Raw genomic sequence first — 17,618 nt, 5'->3', positions numbered from 1 at the left:
TGAGACTATAAAGAATGCCGTGCTGGATCAGCCAAGGTCCCCTCTTGCCAAGGTCGTGTCTCAGGCAGTGCCTCATAGCTGATGCTAAGAGAAGTGTATGAGAACATGACAAAGCCGTGAACTGAACTCAGATCTCTTAATTTTGGGAAGAATTACAATACCTTATTACCTTAGGCACAGAGTAAGTGAGGGAGTTTCTCCTAATAAAAGTCTTTCATGTCATTTACATAATTCAATGCTTACTGGGCCAGAGTGAATAAAAGAGAGAATTTGCTATCTGTTGTTCAGGACAGGATATCAGGACTTCGGATAAGAAGCTTCTTGATCCTGCTTCAGTTATGCACTAACCCTTTGTGTAAAGCAGAATCAGTAGGACAGAACAGACTGCACCACTCACCCACAAATACCACATAGGAGGATGCTTAAGGGAATTCACATGGCAAGGAAGTCTGTGACCCAAACAGAAAGAAGGACAGGGCTGGATCATGCCAGTGATGGATGGTCTTGGGGGTTGCGCAGAAGCACGGTGAGCTCTCCAGGATGTGGCAGAGTGCCCAGGCTGTGTGTGATCTGTAATTCCTCCTGCCTGAGCATCCCAACAGCCCCTAGCTGGCTAGCTCATTATCTGTACCTCAGCTATGAGATAACAATTTTTTAAAATAAACTCTCACAATCACATGAATGTGTTCTGAGACAGACTGAGCTTGAATGAGAAAAGCAGCTTCTGAAGTGTGTTCTTAGGTAGCTATGAGGATTGAAACAAGTTGATCATTTAGAATTTTATCTTTTAATATGAACAGGCATATTTCTTGTGACACTGTGCCGTTAATTAATCTTCATGAAATGAAGCATGTTTTTCAAGTAGGCAGGTGCAAAGATATTACAGTACATATTATTTTTACTGGATTTCAAAAACATCATAAAAATTGACTCAAAATCTAGGTTTTTCCTGGGTAATCATAAAAAGTCAACAGAAAGACCTAATTTGTTTTAACAGGACAAGTACATATTCTGTTTGCTAAAGCAGATCCCAAATTCTTGACACTTCACCTCCACCCACGTAGCATTCTCCCTTCTTTTGTTATACACACACACTTTCTACAGAAAGCGTGCCAAAGGCCTCTTCATTCTGAGTATTCTGATTAATGTTTGAGGTTCTAGCTAAAGTAAAATGCCTCATAATGGATTCAAATCTACCTGCAGTCATGTGCTTTCCTTAAATGTTTTGTTTTTCAAGAAGATAAGAGCTGATGACAGCTCCTCAGTTCACTTCAGCTGCAGTCTTCTGGCTTGTTTGGGACCTTCAGTGCTGTTGTAGGTTTTGGCTGCATTCATATAAAAGGCAGGTACTAGTGAGTACTGCAGAACTACAGATGTTCTCCCAAATTTACCTAGAGCTTCTTTGTCGCTCATCAAATGGGCTTCCTCCACACAAGGACTCAACTTAAGCATCTTTGTGCTTATTTCTTTCACCAGTCCCAGGAGGTCATATCACTTCTATAATGTTCTGTGTCTGGGTTTGACATTTCTGGCCAGGAGAAAACTTTATCTGGAGGAAAGTTTCAGCCTTTGGCAGTTTGTTTTCTGATGCTAATTGAGGATGTCGTTTTTCAAAGCTTATGCTGAAAAATATCTGAGAAAGAGACAGCTGAAAATAGCTAATTACCTGGTAGATGGAGCATACATTAGCACTGTAGGATACTTGAAATATACTTGCATCTTGCTTTTCAAAGACAGACATTTTCAAACCAGTTCTGTCAGTCTGTCTCGATGTTTCCACAAGTTAGTCCACCCTGGATTCAAAGAGTCTTCAAGATGAAAAGTGAGTAACAGCAAATATGTTCTGTTAAAAGGTTTTGTTTGAGCAAACTGGCTTATTATATGGAGGAAAATACTTTAATGAAAAATTCCTGGTCCACTTCAGATCTGCAAAGGAGATGAGATTTCCTATGTACAAGGGCAATACAGATTCAGCTGCAACAAGCACAGTGTTTGGCTTCTTCTCCTGAAATTAAAGGCATAAACTTTGAAATGAAAGAAAGTTAACAGCTACTAGTATATCTGGTAATTTCCTACAAGGATCTTTACTGAAAAGCAGAGTAAAAATAAGTACTTGGTACAAGAGAGTATCTGAGCCACTTCCAAAAATAACTAGTTTCATTTCCTTAGTTTTCCAACTTCTTTTTCAGTGCCAACTTCTGTCTAGTTAACAAACAAGACTGGACAGACAGGGCAGATGCAAAATCAGAGACTGGAGCTGTAAGGTATCTAGCACATGAGGTTGCTGTCTTTTTGATAAACTGCATCTGTTGATACATTTCCTCTAAAACTTAGAGAAAGGGCATTTCAGAAAAGAGGACTGATCCTGCAGACACTTACTTGCACCTTGTGTTTTTCTGGAGTGGCTAAGCTCTCCCATTGACCTGCAGCTTCTGCTGCAATCAAAACCTCACCTGGATAATATTTGCAAGACTGAACTGACTGAACTCCTAATCACCTTTTTCTCCTTTTCTTCATTTTTTTTTTCCCCAAGGAAACAGCCTTAATGAGAAGGAACATAAAACCTACTACCATGAAAAAGACAGAGACAGAATTTGACAGAAACAGAATTTGACAGAAATAGTACACTGACACTCTTCTCTTAAAAAACAGTTGAGATAATTTTAAAATAACCTGAAGCTTTAGTACAAAGCATACATAAATAAAATTACAAGGGATTGCTGTTGGACTTGGAGTGTTAAGATTTTAAAACTTTATTTATTTATATTTTGGTGTGAGCCTGCATATGCTTCTGTATTATATAAACCTCTGAAGCTGTTCGCAAGGCATTGATTATGAAGCTTTCAGACTACAGGTTGCTTTGTGCATACAGATGTCAAAACATTAGAAATGCTTGTGATTTCTTAATATTGCTTGCAGGATTTCTATGCTCTGGGATAAAGAATGATAGCATGAGATTTCAGGACATGGGTGAAAAATAGAAAGCAATCTCTGTTGGTAACAGATAGTGCATATATAGTATTATTTTCCAGAGCTTTTGAAGTTGGCTCTAACTTGAAGTTGAGTTTGTTGCTTATTCTTTCATTGAATCTGTTCACTGAATCTCTTCATTGAAACCCTTACTGAAATAATGTAGATGTAATTGTGAGCATGCTGATAAATGGTACTTCACTATTACTAGTAATGATGGAAACGATGTTCAGTTGGCATCCAAGATATATTTCTTTCACTTTCAAAGCTAAGATTACACTGAGAAATCAAATCCATTTTCATTGGATTCTCAGGTAAAATTTGACTTATTGCAAGTAGTTCTCAGTAAAGAACTGTCCACAGTGAAGAAAAAAATCCTCAAACAATTTAATCTGAAGGTCTTCTCAATCCTGGCATTTTAGAATACAGCAATAAGCAAGCAACATTCTCCCTGGATCTACTTTTAGGAGACTGCAGGCTCATCTTCTGCTAAGGTAAAAGGAGCACAGATCTCTTTGAAAGGCTGTAGAATTTTAGAATACTAAACTTACAGTTTGAAGCACAAGGCATATATCTTCACCTTTAGTTCATACAGAAATATAGCACAAGGTAACCATGACTTAACAGTACTTCTAAATATCAAAATGCTAAGCTGCTGGACAAGAGGAGGGAAGAAATACATCCCATATTGGTTATGTCATTAATGCACAGGTTGAAGGCAACTAATTTTCCCTAGTGAGGAGAGTAGTTTAAAGATCTTCATGCAACACCCTTGAATTGCTGCTAGAATCAGCTTTAATAGTACTGACTTCACTGTTGGTTATTACAGAAAAAATGAGCTTTGATATGTTTTAAGATGATTAAAATCTTTACAAAATCTCCCAAAATGCAGTTCTGGCAATAAAATAACTCAATTACTTCTTTAAACTAAAGATGTGATTATTACATCCATGCCTTCCTTCAACTAGTTAGAGTGAAGATGCAGTGTGAAAATACAAATGTGTAGGAATCATGTACTGGATCTGTATTCTTTGTTACTGGATTAAAAGCATTTTGCATTATGTCATCACCTGTATTCTTTTACTGTAAACTTCTGAAGAAGATATCAGTAGGAAGTAAATGACAACATGTACACTTAAGTTCACTAAAATTAAATCACCTTCCCTTTTTATGATGCAATGATCCTTTTGATTATAGTATCTATAGAGCTATTGTTATTTGCACATTTTCATCTTAAAGTCTAAAGTATACTTTGGAAAATAACATTGACAAGGTTTTACTCAAATCTGGGAGACTCTTGTTTAGAAATCTGGCATTAGTAACATACTTGGTCAAGAAGCACCTGGATACAAGGTGTTTTCTTGCTTTTCCCAAGGTCTGCTTGAGACATTGTGAACTTTGGAGGTGATACAGGTAGTTTGCTAACTGGAATTGGAGAAAACAGTGGCTGAGAGAAATCCAGGTGATTTATAAGAATAAATAGAAGGAGGAAGGAAAATATCATTGGTCAGATGTGTTAACTGATGCTGAAATGTAAGACTGAGAACTTGAAATTTGATTATAAAAGTAAACAGCATCATTTGTATTTCTGTTCTGGCAGAAATATGACTTGCAGGGCAAAATCAGAACGTGACTTCAGGGTAAAGATAGCAACCTGAAAGGGATTGTCCTAGTTATGAAGAACTTTTTGAATGGACTCAAGTGGGAACTTTGATAGATACCATATATCTTCCCAAGGTGACAAAAAAGGAAGAAGTGAAACTTCTAAGTTAATGCTAGCATGCGCTAAGTAGGTATGTTATTGTCACAAAAGATTAGACAAGGAATGCCAAGTGGATGTAGTTAATCTGTGAACACATGGTAAAGACTGAAGCTGTGGTTAGCCAGGGACTGTTGGAACATTTTAGAGCAGACATAGTGGAAGACCTTGAACAGGGCTGCCAAAGAAGCCTGAGGCAGAGCAGAGCATAGAAATCACTTTGGAAACTGCCTGAATTTCTTGGCTAAAGTAACTAAACTTGTTCTTGGTACAAAATGTACAGTCAGCTTTGGAAAATAAACTCCCATTCTTTTTCCTACACTCAAAAATATCCGAGGAATGGTGCACTACTATTCAGCTCAGTGATTATGCAGTGTACAAAGCTCAAAATATTTTTTCTTGATGAGACAAAGTCAAGTTTGTAAAATGACAGATCTTCACAAAACTCTTTTGTTAGAAAAAAATAAAAATAAAAGGACTTAATTGGAACAAATGTAGCTGTTCTTCCAAACATTGTCAGATCAAAATGACCTTGATACTGTTAAATGTGATATTCTTGACATATGGGAAAGATGAAGTTAAATAATATTTAAAGACAGCTGCTTTTTAAAGATAAGTGTTGAGGAAATGCGTGGCAGATAAGCACAGAAAATAAAACAAGATCCTAAGTATACCATCCTCTCCCCATGTGAATGTGTGGAAGAAGCGAACAGCTATTCAGCTTTACCTTCTTACATGTTAGTAGCTGAGTGCCTGAATAATCACTCTTTGTAGCCAGCATTCTTCTGGGCCCACACAGACCTACTCAGAAAATAGCTTGTTAAAAGAACCTCTGAAAATCTCTGCTGAGGAGAGGAAAATCAGTTTTATCACACACATTTCTTCACTGCTTTTTGAAGTTTTTTACTTTTCTCTGAACTGTGCTCTACATGCCATGGACAGCAGACTGGGAAAAGAGACATTCAAACCATCATCCCACTGAGTTTTCTTGGTGAAGGGCAGGTAAGAATGCTTGTGGAAGGGCTCATGTCGATTATTTGTTAAATCGCTTGCACAGATGACTGAGTGGGTAGTAGGACCTCTAAAGAAAAGCCTACTGCTGATTATACATGATGAAACAATTTATTTATTAATGAAAAAATGACAGCTTCCTCCACCTATGATTGGTTAAAAAGCTGAAAATTAGCATCTGAACATTTTTAAAATATGCCGTGTATCCTTAGTAAACCATCAGCTAGTACGTCTCTGTTACCCGATGAGAGGAAATGGCCTTAAACTGCATCAGGGGAGGTTCAGGTTGGGTATTTGGAAAAATTTCTTCTCAAAAGGAGTAGTGCTGCATTGCAACAGGCTGCCCCGGGAAGTGGTGGAATCACCGTCCTTGGAGGTGTTCAAGAAACATGCAGATGTGACACTGAGGTACATGGTTAGTGGGCATGGTGAGGATGGGTTGATGGTTGGACTAGATGATCTTAGAGATCTTTTCCAACCTTAATGATTCTATGATTCTATTCTGTTCCTTATGGAAAGGAGCTGAGGTATTTGGGCTAGCTGGTAGCATAAGACTTTCACTGCTTCCTGCTGGAATGGCAGCAGAGTAAACTGTAAGCCTCCATTCCAGTCATAAAAGAGTGAATAAAGACTAAGGTTTAAATTTGCACTTTATGAAGTCTATGAAAGCATCTCTCTCTCTCTCTCTCTCTTCTTAGTACCTTTTTTTTGATACTTTTTTTTCTGATTGATCAAAAAACTGACAAATTCAGGTGCGGGATGGCTTTATGGATCTTGAAAATCATATTTGAGAGTATGTCATGATCAATCATGGAGATAACTTTAAAATATGAAAGCTGTGCTATTCTCTGTCATTGGTATGTGGGTGCCAGGTGCATTGCCTTTGAAAATCTAAGCTGTACAGCTCTGTATGTTTCATCATACCCTTTGGATTCCTGCTCCAAAAATATAGCTTCTTAGCAAGATAAATGCTCAGACAGAAGATGCAGTGGTTTGGAAAAGGAGGTATCTATTGAAAATGTCATGCATCAGAGATCTAAGAGAAATGGAAATGAAAGTTTTGTAATAATGGCAGAGTATGAACATGGGAGACAACTTGATAGAGTCTGTGCTGCCAAGAGCAAATCACATCAACCTTTTCTTTTCCCTGTCAGATCAATTATCTTTAAATGAAAAGGTATCTTTTAATTAAACCCAACTGGGCCAAAAATGTTTTAACTCACAAAAAAAAAAAAAAAAAAACCAACACAAAAAAACCCTTACTTTTCAGTTTTCAAAAATGAATATTTTTTTTTAACAAATCTAAAAAAATCTATCAAAAATTAGACATACTACTACTGTTGTAGGTCTGAGAACAGACAGAGGTATTAAGAGAGGGAAAAGAGGAAAAGGAAATTTTGAGGGAAGAAAACATCCAGGTGGAGCTGGATGTTTGTATTTGGGGTGGCAGAGAATGACAGGAGCTATTGATCTCAGGCAGAGAGAATGGGCATGTCCAAATCACCCAGAGCAGATGAAGTCTCTGAGCAGGGACAGACCTCCTTATGCCTGAAGCTGTCTTGTGTCACCTCCTGGAAAGAGGCAGTTTGCTTTGCTTAAAGTACTTGAAGTGAGAATGAGTTTGAGTTCAAAGTTATAGTCCTTCAGATTTAAGGAGAATTTGTTAGGATAAATGCTACAACACCAGGTGACCATAGTCCAGTGAGCCCTGGTTGCTCATTTCTTGCATTCAGAGTTGGATGATTATTAGTGTTTAGATTCTGCATTGAATTGTCTTGTATAGAACAGTAACTCGGGAAGCTCAGAGAGACTGCCAGTGCTGTGGTGTATTCTGAAATTCTGCTAGAATGGTCTTACTAAAAGACGCTGGGAGTGAAGCACTGAGATCTTCATCCAGCACATCCTCATCAGAGTCCAGAGGAGGCTTCACAGACAGCTTCTAACATGGAGCCATGTGATGTATACCTGCAAAATTCAGCTACTAAAATGAGGCAGTAGCAGTCTTTCAGTTGTTACAAACAAAGCAGGAAAGCAGTTCCCCTGGAATGAACAGAAACATTGCACAGGTGGGAAATGCACAGTCTCATCTGTTGTGTCCAATTTACTGCTAAGCCTCCAGGGTGGGGTAGAAGACGTAAAGATGTAAGAGTTTGTAGGTAATCTAATTGCAGTATTAGCAGCCCAATCATAGAGTTATTATGTTGTTAATTCCTTTTTCCATGACAGAGAGTTGAGTTTAAGGAGGTACTCACCCAGGCAATGTTTATCAGAACACATTTTATAAGCCCACCTATTCTCACTAATAATATGAAGCTGTTCTTATTAACAGCAGATGGCTATTCATAGGGTGCATTTACCTACTCAGGAAGGTCTCTGCCATGCTCCCACAGTCATTCAAGGCTATCCAGCCTGAGGCACAGCTGGGATGGCAACCCTTTGTGCAGAAGCATAAGGTTGTACTGCTTTGCCATGGGCTTCTTCTAGCTGAGGTCACAAAGTTACTCCTAGAGCCCCTTCTTTCTTCTTCTGTAGGTAAAATCCTTCTGTATTTGTCCACATAGCAGCTGTAACCTTCTAGAATAGGGTCAAAGTCATCCAAGCTGTCCACTATTGATGTGACAAGTGCGTGCTGGTGGCCTTGGTCAGGCTGAATTGACTATATTCTGAATGTTTCAATTCTCATTCATCCAACACAGCCTCTAATCCCTGCACCTATTATTTTGGGAAGGACTTTCATGCGATACTTTTCATACCTACCATATTTTCAGTTTAATATTTTCTGCTAACACTTCCTCATCACTCCATTCACACAAATGAACAGAAGTTCACAAACACACAGAGCTTTCATGACAGTTACAAGCCCAGTTACAATGATAACTACAATTAAACTTCAAATGATCTAATTGCTATGGATCATTCCCAATAAAGTTAAAATGGACCTGCACCAATTCTCGCATTTCTATTGCTTTTGTTTTTCTGTCTGGATTTCCAGTTGTTTAAAGAGAGGTGCATGATGTTAATGGTGACATTGACTTCCTCTGTGCTTTTAGTATACTTTGAGCTATTTTGATACATTTTCTAAGAGGTCATTTATTTTTCTCCATTGACCAGCAAATACTGTGCTACATACAAAATTTACCATATCCAGTGTGTTTTACATTGGTTTCTGGCTCTATGTTTCCTTTGTTGCCCTTAATACCAGAACACAAGGTTGCATTCCTGTAGTGAGCAATAACTTATTACTAATGGTTTGTACTTGTAGCCCTGGGGCCCTTATCCTGTACTTATGTTTTCAAGTCTTCTGCTATTATCTTGTGCTTGTACTTTTGGAAAACTGTGTTAAAATCCTGTTTTTCTTCAATAGCCTTCAAGCTATGATTTTCTGGTAACATAACACCTGTTTTATTAGCATACATACATTGTTTTTTGGAATCACTGAATAGTTCACTGTACAAAGATAATGGTTCATTAGAAGACTTGCAGGGATCTACGCAGACACTGATGTGATAGCAGGAACCACCTGCTTTCAAAATATATCTCTTAAGGTAACATCACTGATATGTTAATGAAGTTGTTCTGCAACAAGTGTTTGTAAGGACAGCTGTGTTGGCAGCACCAGGTGGGCTCCTCTGGGCTGGATCCTCTTGTGCTAGTGACAGCAAGATGGATCCGGATGGTTGGAAATCTCACTGCATTTGTAGGCAAAGATAATTAAGGCTGAAATTCCTCCAACCTTCAACTGCTCAGACATCTCTAGAAAATAAAGAGCAAGTGGCTGATGCATGCTGCTGTTAAACAGAAGTGCATTGTTTGCATCATCAACCAAGACTGAACTCTTAGCTCAGACAGATATAAGCAGGGATTTGTTTCTATTCCCAATGCTTGATTTGAAAATTACACCTTTTAGGTGCAGCTTGGGAGAAGAAAGTAAGGGTAAATATGTAACAGAAATTATCACAGAATGGCTTGGGTTGGAAGGAACCTCAAAGATCATCTAGTTTCAACTCCTCTGTTGCGGGCAGGGTTGCCAACCACAAGATCAAGCACTAGATCAGTCTGCTCAGGACCGCATCCAACCTGGCCTTGGACACCTGCAGGGATGGGGCATCCGCAGCCTCTCTGGTTTGTGTCTCCCATTTTTCCATTAGTCTTTTGACTGCTAAAGTATTTGATAGGCTGTCCGTGTGTGGGCTAGACAGCACCAGGTTTTTACAATTTTCTTTTGCAATCAGCTTTTGAACTTTTTCTGTCTACTTTTGTCAGTCCTCAAATGCCTTCTGTGCAAGACCAGATGGCAAGTCTGGCCATACTGTAAAAAATCTGTGCAAAATCTGAGACACAACATGCACGGGTCCTTTCTGACTGATCTACACGCTGAAATGAATGCAGGACAGACAGAAGGGAACAGTGAGACCATGCTGAGGAGGTAACTGAATGCAAGCTGGGTTTGTGCCTGCCTGCCTGGAGGTTTGTGCATAAGTGAGGGACTACAGCATTTTGGGGTGATACAACAGAGGTGTTTTTATCTTGGAAGATGTTGCTTCCAAGCAGTTTTAGGAGACTGGAGCAAGTAAGGGCTTTAAGGATATCTGTGCTGCCTGAAATATAACTTAGAGATTCAGGTTGCCTCAGGAGCTAATGTTTTGTGACTGTTTAGTCAAACTGCATTTAATTAAATCAATTACATATAACAGGGAAGTGATATTAGTCCCCCTTTGCAATGGAGAAAATTAAAGGTTATCTTTACTTACTTTTCACTTTGCCCAGCTGCATCTCTGTAGACCAGTATGAAAAAGTAATTACAGTTGTATAAAGTCTGTCAGGCTGAAAAGCTAATTAAAATTATTACCGAAAAGAAACATTTCAGCTGAATGAACTCTTGCATTTTGAATAATAGATGACAATTTTATTCTATTAGTCATTCGCTCTTTCTAGTGCTTTGCACACATTAATTTTCAAAAGATATTCATCTGCACGTGAGTGTTAGTGCGTGCTGCTCTACTGAGAGAAGCAAAGTGCTTTCTTCAAGGTGATACAATGAGCATGTAACAGGGCCAGGGTATGATGTGGGGAAGTTCCTGGACACAACTGTCGGTGGGAATTTTGGCACCAATTTCAGCAGGTCTGAAATTTCACCCTGGACTTTTGGATTGGATTTAGCTTTTCCCCTGAAGTTTCACGGATACGACGCTGGTGTTCGGTTGATCATCTGCTGCTGTTTGTAAAAGGTTTCAGATAAGCAGGAGCTCATATTACTCAATAATCAGCTCATCTCTACTGGGCTACTGCGATAGTAGCAGCAAGTCAAGATATGGAAATTTGCTGAAGTTTCTTACATCTCATTAACCAGCCGCTTCATTTGTTGCAGCCTGGCCTTACTCTTGATCTCCAGAACAAGACAATATGTGTTCTGCAGTCAGATTTCAGTCTGAACACAGAAAACGGTCTAAGCAGAGGTTGCACAAAACAGGTCGTGCTTTTGGGTGGTCCCTCTCCAGGCTGGGCTCATGGCTTTAGCTGTGCCTTGTGTGAGAGAGCTATATTTAGCAGGAATTTGGGGCATGTGTATCTGTGCTCTGACCAAAGCAGCATGTTGGTCAACATGTTTCTATGTCACAATGCACACATTTGTTGTTGTTGTTTTTTGCTATTATTTATACATATATTTTCTGTCCTTCAAATAAATAAGCACCCTCAAAAGAAAGTACTTAATATTTCAACAGTGAGGTTTTTTCTGGGTGTCCTTTGCCTAGTGAGATGACTTACATTAACAAATTGGTGGAAGAAGTGGTAATGTGAACCAGCATATTCCATTTCACTTTAGCAATCTGTATTCCAGAAGGAAATCCTGGCAAGCAATCACTGACAATGGGACCTCAATTTAAATTACAAAACAGGCAGTGTGCTGAATGCATATAGAGTATGAGAGAAATTAAATGGAAGCGTTTATTTGTCTTCATAAAGTACCCAAGACAATAAAAATATGCTCTACAAGTGAGGATTGTAGATGCTGTGGTAATGAAAACAATAATTAATATAATTTAATTTACTACCCCAGGCCAATTGTAAATTGATGGTATTAATTATGCAACACACCTGTTTGTAGACTAACGGCAAAGGAAGTCATGGAAGCCATCTAAGAAAAATTTCTCCTTTTAAAACTACTTGGGAACATATTATGCAGCTGCCTATAGCCCCCTAATGGATATTCAAAGGTTATTTATATGAGACTCTGTAATTTATGCTTTTCAAAGAACTTAGTTACATAAAAGCATACTTTTAAACCCAAGCAATTATGACATTGTGCCTAAAGTTGATTATGTAATATAAACTAGAATTCACTGATACTAACTCACATAGATGTTGCATGTGACACCATAACTGTATTAGTTCAAGAGAATTACAGCACCAAGGAATATATTGGTACTGAATTTCTTTTGGTGTTATTACTGGATCTGAAGAAAGGACAATAATCTACAAGGTTTCACAAATCTATATTTTTTAATTTTATGTCACTATTATTTGCATCTGCGTGCTGGAGTAGCTATCAATAGCTGTAACTTAGTGTTGTAAGTCCACCTGGTTCATTTCCTTCAGTACATCAAAGATAGAAGAGAGATCAGCCAGAGAGATACAGTAAATTAAATGAGTATATGAAAAAAGTTGCAAAATTCTTTTTCCATCTGGAAAACCAACACAACAGCATGTAAGGATTCCTTTTGCTTCACATTGTCCCATTTTTACTTTTCCTTCTTTTTGTCTGGAAGAAATAGAAGAAACAAATAAAAAATAAAGGCCATAACGCTGAAATCTATTGAAAACCTATAAATAAAAGAATGCAGAACCTGTATTCAACTTTCTCTTGTTGTTTTAGTTTGCAGAATTACCAATTTAAAAGTATTAAAATTTTGAATGTAAAAGTATTTTATTTGTTTTTGAAATCAGCAAGGTGAAAACAACCACTGAAAAGATTTTTTTAAAGAATAATTTTTTTCTCTTTTGTTTTCCCCATGGAAAAAATTTGGGTTTTCTGGCCTATATTGAGATATTTACTCATTGTCAAGGTTTCTGTGATACAACTTAAACTACCTGATCAGTTTTACCTGCTGGGAGCACATGGATGAAACTAAGAGGATTCCTGCATGCTGCCACACGGTATCTGGAAGCTTAAAACTTTTGAAATGCAGTAATTCTTTTTTTGTTTGTACTTTCCAACTACCATGGAAAAGAAAATATATTAAGGGAATATAAATACTGCCAAGTTTAAATGGCTTCTTTCAGTTGAAAAAATATTCTAGCTTGCATGTCTTTATAAATGTTTTCCAACCTTAGTTTTAGCTTGCAAACAGTTTTGATGATTGGTTCCCTGGTATGTTTATGTCGAACACAGTGAGGCTTTCTTCATGTATTCTTTAATTTTTCCACAAGAACAGCACAACTGGAAGTGCAGGATGAGACACAATATTGAATTAGGCTCTGAGAATTCTGGAGGGGTGTTGGCAAGGTCTTTCCATTACTATGCAATGGTCAGGGTCCTTGTAACTTGGCTGCATTTCCTCATGATGTTATCCTGGAGATGAAGTACTGGAAGTTTGGTAATGCTAATGCACTTGATTGCAATTTTCTGTAATTTTTGTGTGTGTGTGTGTGTGGGGGGGGCTTGCTATTTCCAAACATACTTCTTTCTCTTTTCCTTTTTCTTCTATAAGGAATATTTTGTGCTGATAGGAACAAAATGACAGGAATCTTCACATACACAAAACAGCTGATGTCAAGTATCAAACAAGCATGGCAAGAGGGTGAAGTAGAGAGGTGAAATACTCATAGAATTAGAAAGAGTAGCTACCTGCATTTCCAAACTAGAGATGGAATATGAAAGTACAGCTACGTATCTGCAGGAAAGCAAAGGCTATCTCCAGCTAATTTCTGTGGAGACCCAGGTGCTGTGTAAGACTGTAATGGATAGTGCCATCTGTAGTGAAATCACTGATGCTAATATGATAATGTATTCCTGCCCTTGTGCATGTAATCCTGCTTCTTGAAAAGCACCTGTGGGTAGTGGTGTCAAGGCTGCGCCCCTTGGCTGCACTGCGGGGACTAGCTCCTGCTAATGGGAGGGTGTCCTTGAATATCTGTATACTCTGTGACTTGTACTGGGAGCAAGGACTAGGCGTTTGATGTGCCAAATATTCCTATTTTAAAAATTTTTGCTGGTTTGTAAAGAGCATACCTTGGCTACTGAGAGAAAGAAAGAGCTATGTTGTTTCTCCCTTGTGTAAAATACCATCCAGAGCTCCAGGTGTTGTGGAGGAGCATTTAGGAGTTGCCCTCCTGCTACTGATTCAGGTGCTCCTGTGCTTGACCACTTGTGCAGAGGCAAGAGGATGAGAGTAGGAGACCATCCTGTCCCTGTGCACACCTCTAAGTGCGTGCAAGTCTGCAGTGTAATGTAATTTACTGGCATGAGTGAATATAAAACCCAATTTCAGAAGTAAGATGGCTGCCTTTTATTCAGGCTTTTCACTTTCAGGTATCGAAGTACCTTATTCTTTCTGAATTAAGGGTGAGTACATGGAAATTTGTTCTGGAAATTGTTCAGAGAACTGAGTTCTTCTAAATTGTACAAAAAATGGTAATTGCTATAAATAACCTGTCTTTGTTTTGCGTGAGTCTTCCAGGAGATAGCTCTCAGTAGAAGTAACAAAATTTTGCTTAATTTAAACAAACAAAAAAAGGAAATCTGTATTTATCATTTTTAATGTCCCAGCCAGAAGACTCAGTCATGTGAATGCATTCCATAATTCTGCTGTGTTCCATAATTGCTATTTACTTATAGATGCAAATTGCGAGGAAGCATAATGAGAGCCATAGCTCTTGAATTTGTTTCATTTTAAACAAACAAGTTAAAAAAAACTGTCAAAGCAATAACTCTCTCTTTTTTTTTTTTTTCTGTATGACTCAGTACAGTTCAAGACTCTTCATATTACAGTTACTTGAAAAAGCAATTAACTTCCATCGGCTTTGAATCAGAAGTTAAAATAAGACAAAAAAAAATCTGTAATTCCATAGTTTTGAATCAGAAAGAGGGATTTTCTACATCAACAAGTAGTGGAAAAATCATGGAGTCTAATTTAGAGGTTGGGGATGTGTTATGTTTCCCCATGTTTTCCTTGTGAGACCTTTGCAGTTCTACTCCCTGATGTATGGCAAAGGAAATAACTGTTTCCTCACTGCCAGGACTTCTTTTCCCATCCACTCTCTCCAGTGGACGGGATGGAAATAACTGGGGAGTGCTGTGATAAAATCGAACATTTGGGTGAAATCACCTTCTCCTTTGGTGAATTCAGGCCCTATGTGCAGGGTCCTAGTGAGAAGGTAGTATGAGGAGGAAGAGATGAGAAGGATGACATCAAATTAGTCAATGTATGTGGCCAAATGGTGTAAAGAATATGGGGGAAGTGCTTTCCTTGAAGCAGAATCCATCCCACATGCTGCTCAGAATTAGCTGTATTAATAAATGTAAAAGTCTTTTGTTTTGTTTTAGGAAAGGCTTTTCCAATTTCTTCTAAGCTGTTAAGCAAATAGTCTAGGGGCTATATGATGCCCAGATACAGCTGCATATTCACATTTTCAGTCTACTAAAATGGAGTTAAACAAAGCAGCCTTGAAATGAATTGAATGTGGTTTTCTGTTTCTGGTATGGAAAATGGAAATAATAACAAATTGTTGAACAATTCTTCTGTCTTCTATGCTACACCTTAAGAATGTATAAGATTTTGATGGATATAATCAAGACAATACTTTGTCTATGAAAAAAGATCTCAAATGCATTGATGTGATGAAAAATCTACTGACAGGTATAATTAATAATAGACTTGTAAGTTATGTTGATGAAATGATTCACATGAGTACCATATGTTATTTCAACTTCGATCAAATGTAGACAAAAATGTTGAATTAATTATGTGTTTTTCAGGTCACATCTCAAGAATCTGAAGCCAAACCACTGACCTTCACATTTGTGCCATCCATTGGACAACTTCCCACTCATTTTGAGGTTGTAGATGTCTCTAAGTTCCTTGTGACAATTCCAGAGGAGCCAAAGAATCTGAGCAATCAAGAAATTATAAATAAGGTAGAATTTTGCTTGTGCTTATTTTTCCAATCTTCCAAAGATATGCAAAATTTTGTTCTGGGCATCCCTGCACTGAAGCGTTTTACCTTGAACTATGTCTTGGCTTGTATCTGGTTATAATTACTAAGTCTACCAGAGGTGCAGAATCATCGTGCAAGACGTGTCTGCTCAACAGCCTATTTTTGTTGTTGAATGCATACCAGGGAGGAAACCCTTCAGCATTCTGAGACTCTGATGGTTGTGCAAGGATATATTCTTGGCAGAGGCAGTGGGATTCCTTCTTGATCTTTATAGGAGCAAGGGCAATGTGTGAGGCATGCTATTACATGGGAATCCACCAAGAGATGGTCGCATTTCAGCAAATGCCAGTGCTTTGGTTTCCAGATAAGGTGGCACTTCTCTCCATAGCTGTGTAGGAATGCATCAGTTGAAATGAAAACTTGCTTTCTTGTGTATGAAACCTTGTCCCAGTGATTTTCTGTGACAGTGTAACCAACAGCCATTAGTCAGCCCAAGTATCTGTTTCATTCTTTTCCTGCTTCACAACAGGATTCACAACAATTCCTTTCCTGCTCATACTCTGGAGTGATTTTGTTGTTGTTGCTCGTCCCCGGGACATTTCTGGACCTGCAGTTCTTGGTGCTCTTCCTCTTAATAAACTTTTCACAAGAGTTCACGCTCCTCTGACCTAACCATGCTCCAGCACTTTCAGAAACTTCTATAACTGAAGAAGAGTCAGATCTGGACAGAGAATGGGCATTCTTGAAGAGACATATACTAAAATATTGTCCTCAGGATATTTAACTCATCAGATACGTTTCCAGCCATTCACTATTGATTTTGCAATAAGCAGTGCTCTGGGATAGGCAGAATCATGTGTTCCAGACATCTTCCTCTCTGTGTTGTAATATGCTGTTAGGCAGAGAAAACTTTCCTGCCAAGGGATGAAGTACTGAGACCATCATAATGCTGATTATTCCCTTTCTTTAAACATCTAGAACCTAGGCAATACTTGTAAAACAAACAAAAAACAACCAACAAACAAGCAAAAGCACCTCCGAACTCATGACTGTAATAACTGATTGTACATTTCAATATATATATATTTTTAAGAACTCCAGAGACTCCTGGAGCTTTCAGTGAAAACTTGTTATTGCTACATTCCTCAAGCAGGATTCAAGTATGAGCCCCATCTACAGGTTTTGTCTTGCATTACACATTATATTTATTTCACGATTCCTCCAAGAAGAATATGATTTACCATGGCAGTTGTAATACTGATTTGGTGACTGGTGATTTGCATATCATATCTCCAGCTACTCCTGCTCTCATTCAGTGCATACTTGAGAAGTCACATACTGGAAGTGGAAATAGGAAGAACAATTGTGGTCTGTGTTGAGATGCTTAAGCACACAGTAAAGCTCTCTGACCTCAAATTATCTGTCTGCCCTTTTCAGAGAATGCCTTTGCTTGAAGGCCTTTGTTTATTCATTAATATGTATAGGTTTTGTCCCAGATTTATCTGCCAGACTCCTCTGAGGAGTATTGTCTGCTCCCATGGATCCCACGGTCACGGTGCCTTCCCATCGTGTCTGCTGTTGTCAAGTATGACAGCTCATTTGGCTTGATTTCACCCTCTTTTCCAGTTCCCCCCCAAATCATAGCACCAGTCGTGGGCTTCCATTCTGCTATGAGTGCCCCGTTGCTCCTTGTGTAACAAGGAGGCATCACCTACAGCATTGG

At 38.4% G+C, this 17,618-nt stretch overlaps 1 protein-coding gene across 1 annotated transcript in view; it reads left to right on the top strand.

Moving 5' to 3' along the window:
- MLIP (muscular LMNA interacting protein) overlaps positions 1-17,618 on the top strand; it is a 104,935-nt gene that overhangs the window by 28,502 nt on the left and 58,815 nt on the right. The window contains exon 3 of the mRNA XM_021392017.1: positions 15,717-15,875. Within this exon, the coding sequence (XP_021247692.1) occupies positions 15,717-15,875 (159 nt within the window). The remainder of the gene's footprint in view (positions 1-15,716; positions 15,876-17,618) is intronic.

The sequence above is a fragment of the Numida meleagris genome, chromosome 3 (genome assembly GCF_002078875.1).
Source record: "Numida meleagris isolate 19003 breed g44 Domestic line chromosome 3, NumMel1.0, whole genome shotgun sequence".
Classification (NCBI taxonomy): domain Eukaryota; kingdom Metazoa; phylum Chordata; class Aves; order Galliformes; family Numididae; genus Numida; species Numida meleagris.
This window is presented reverse-complemented; position numbering and strand designations above follow the sequence as displayed.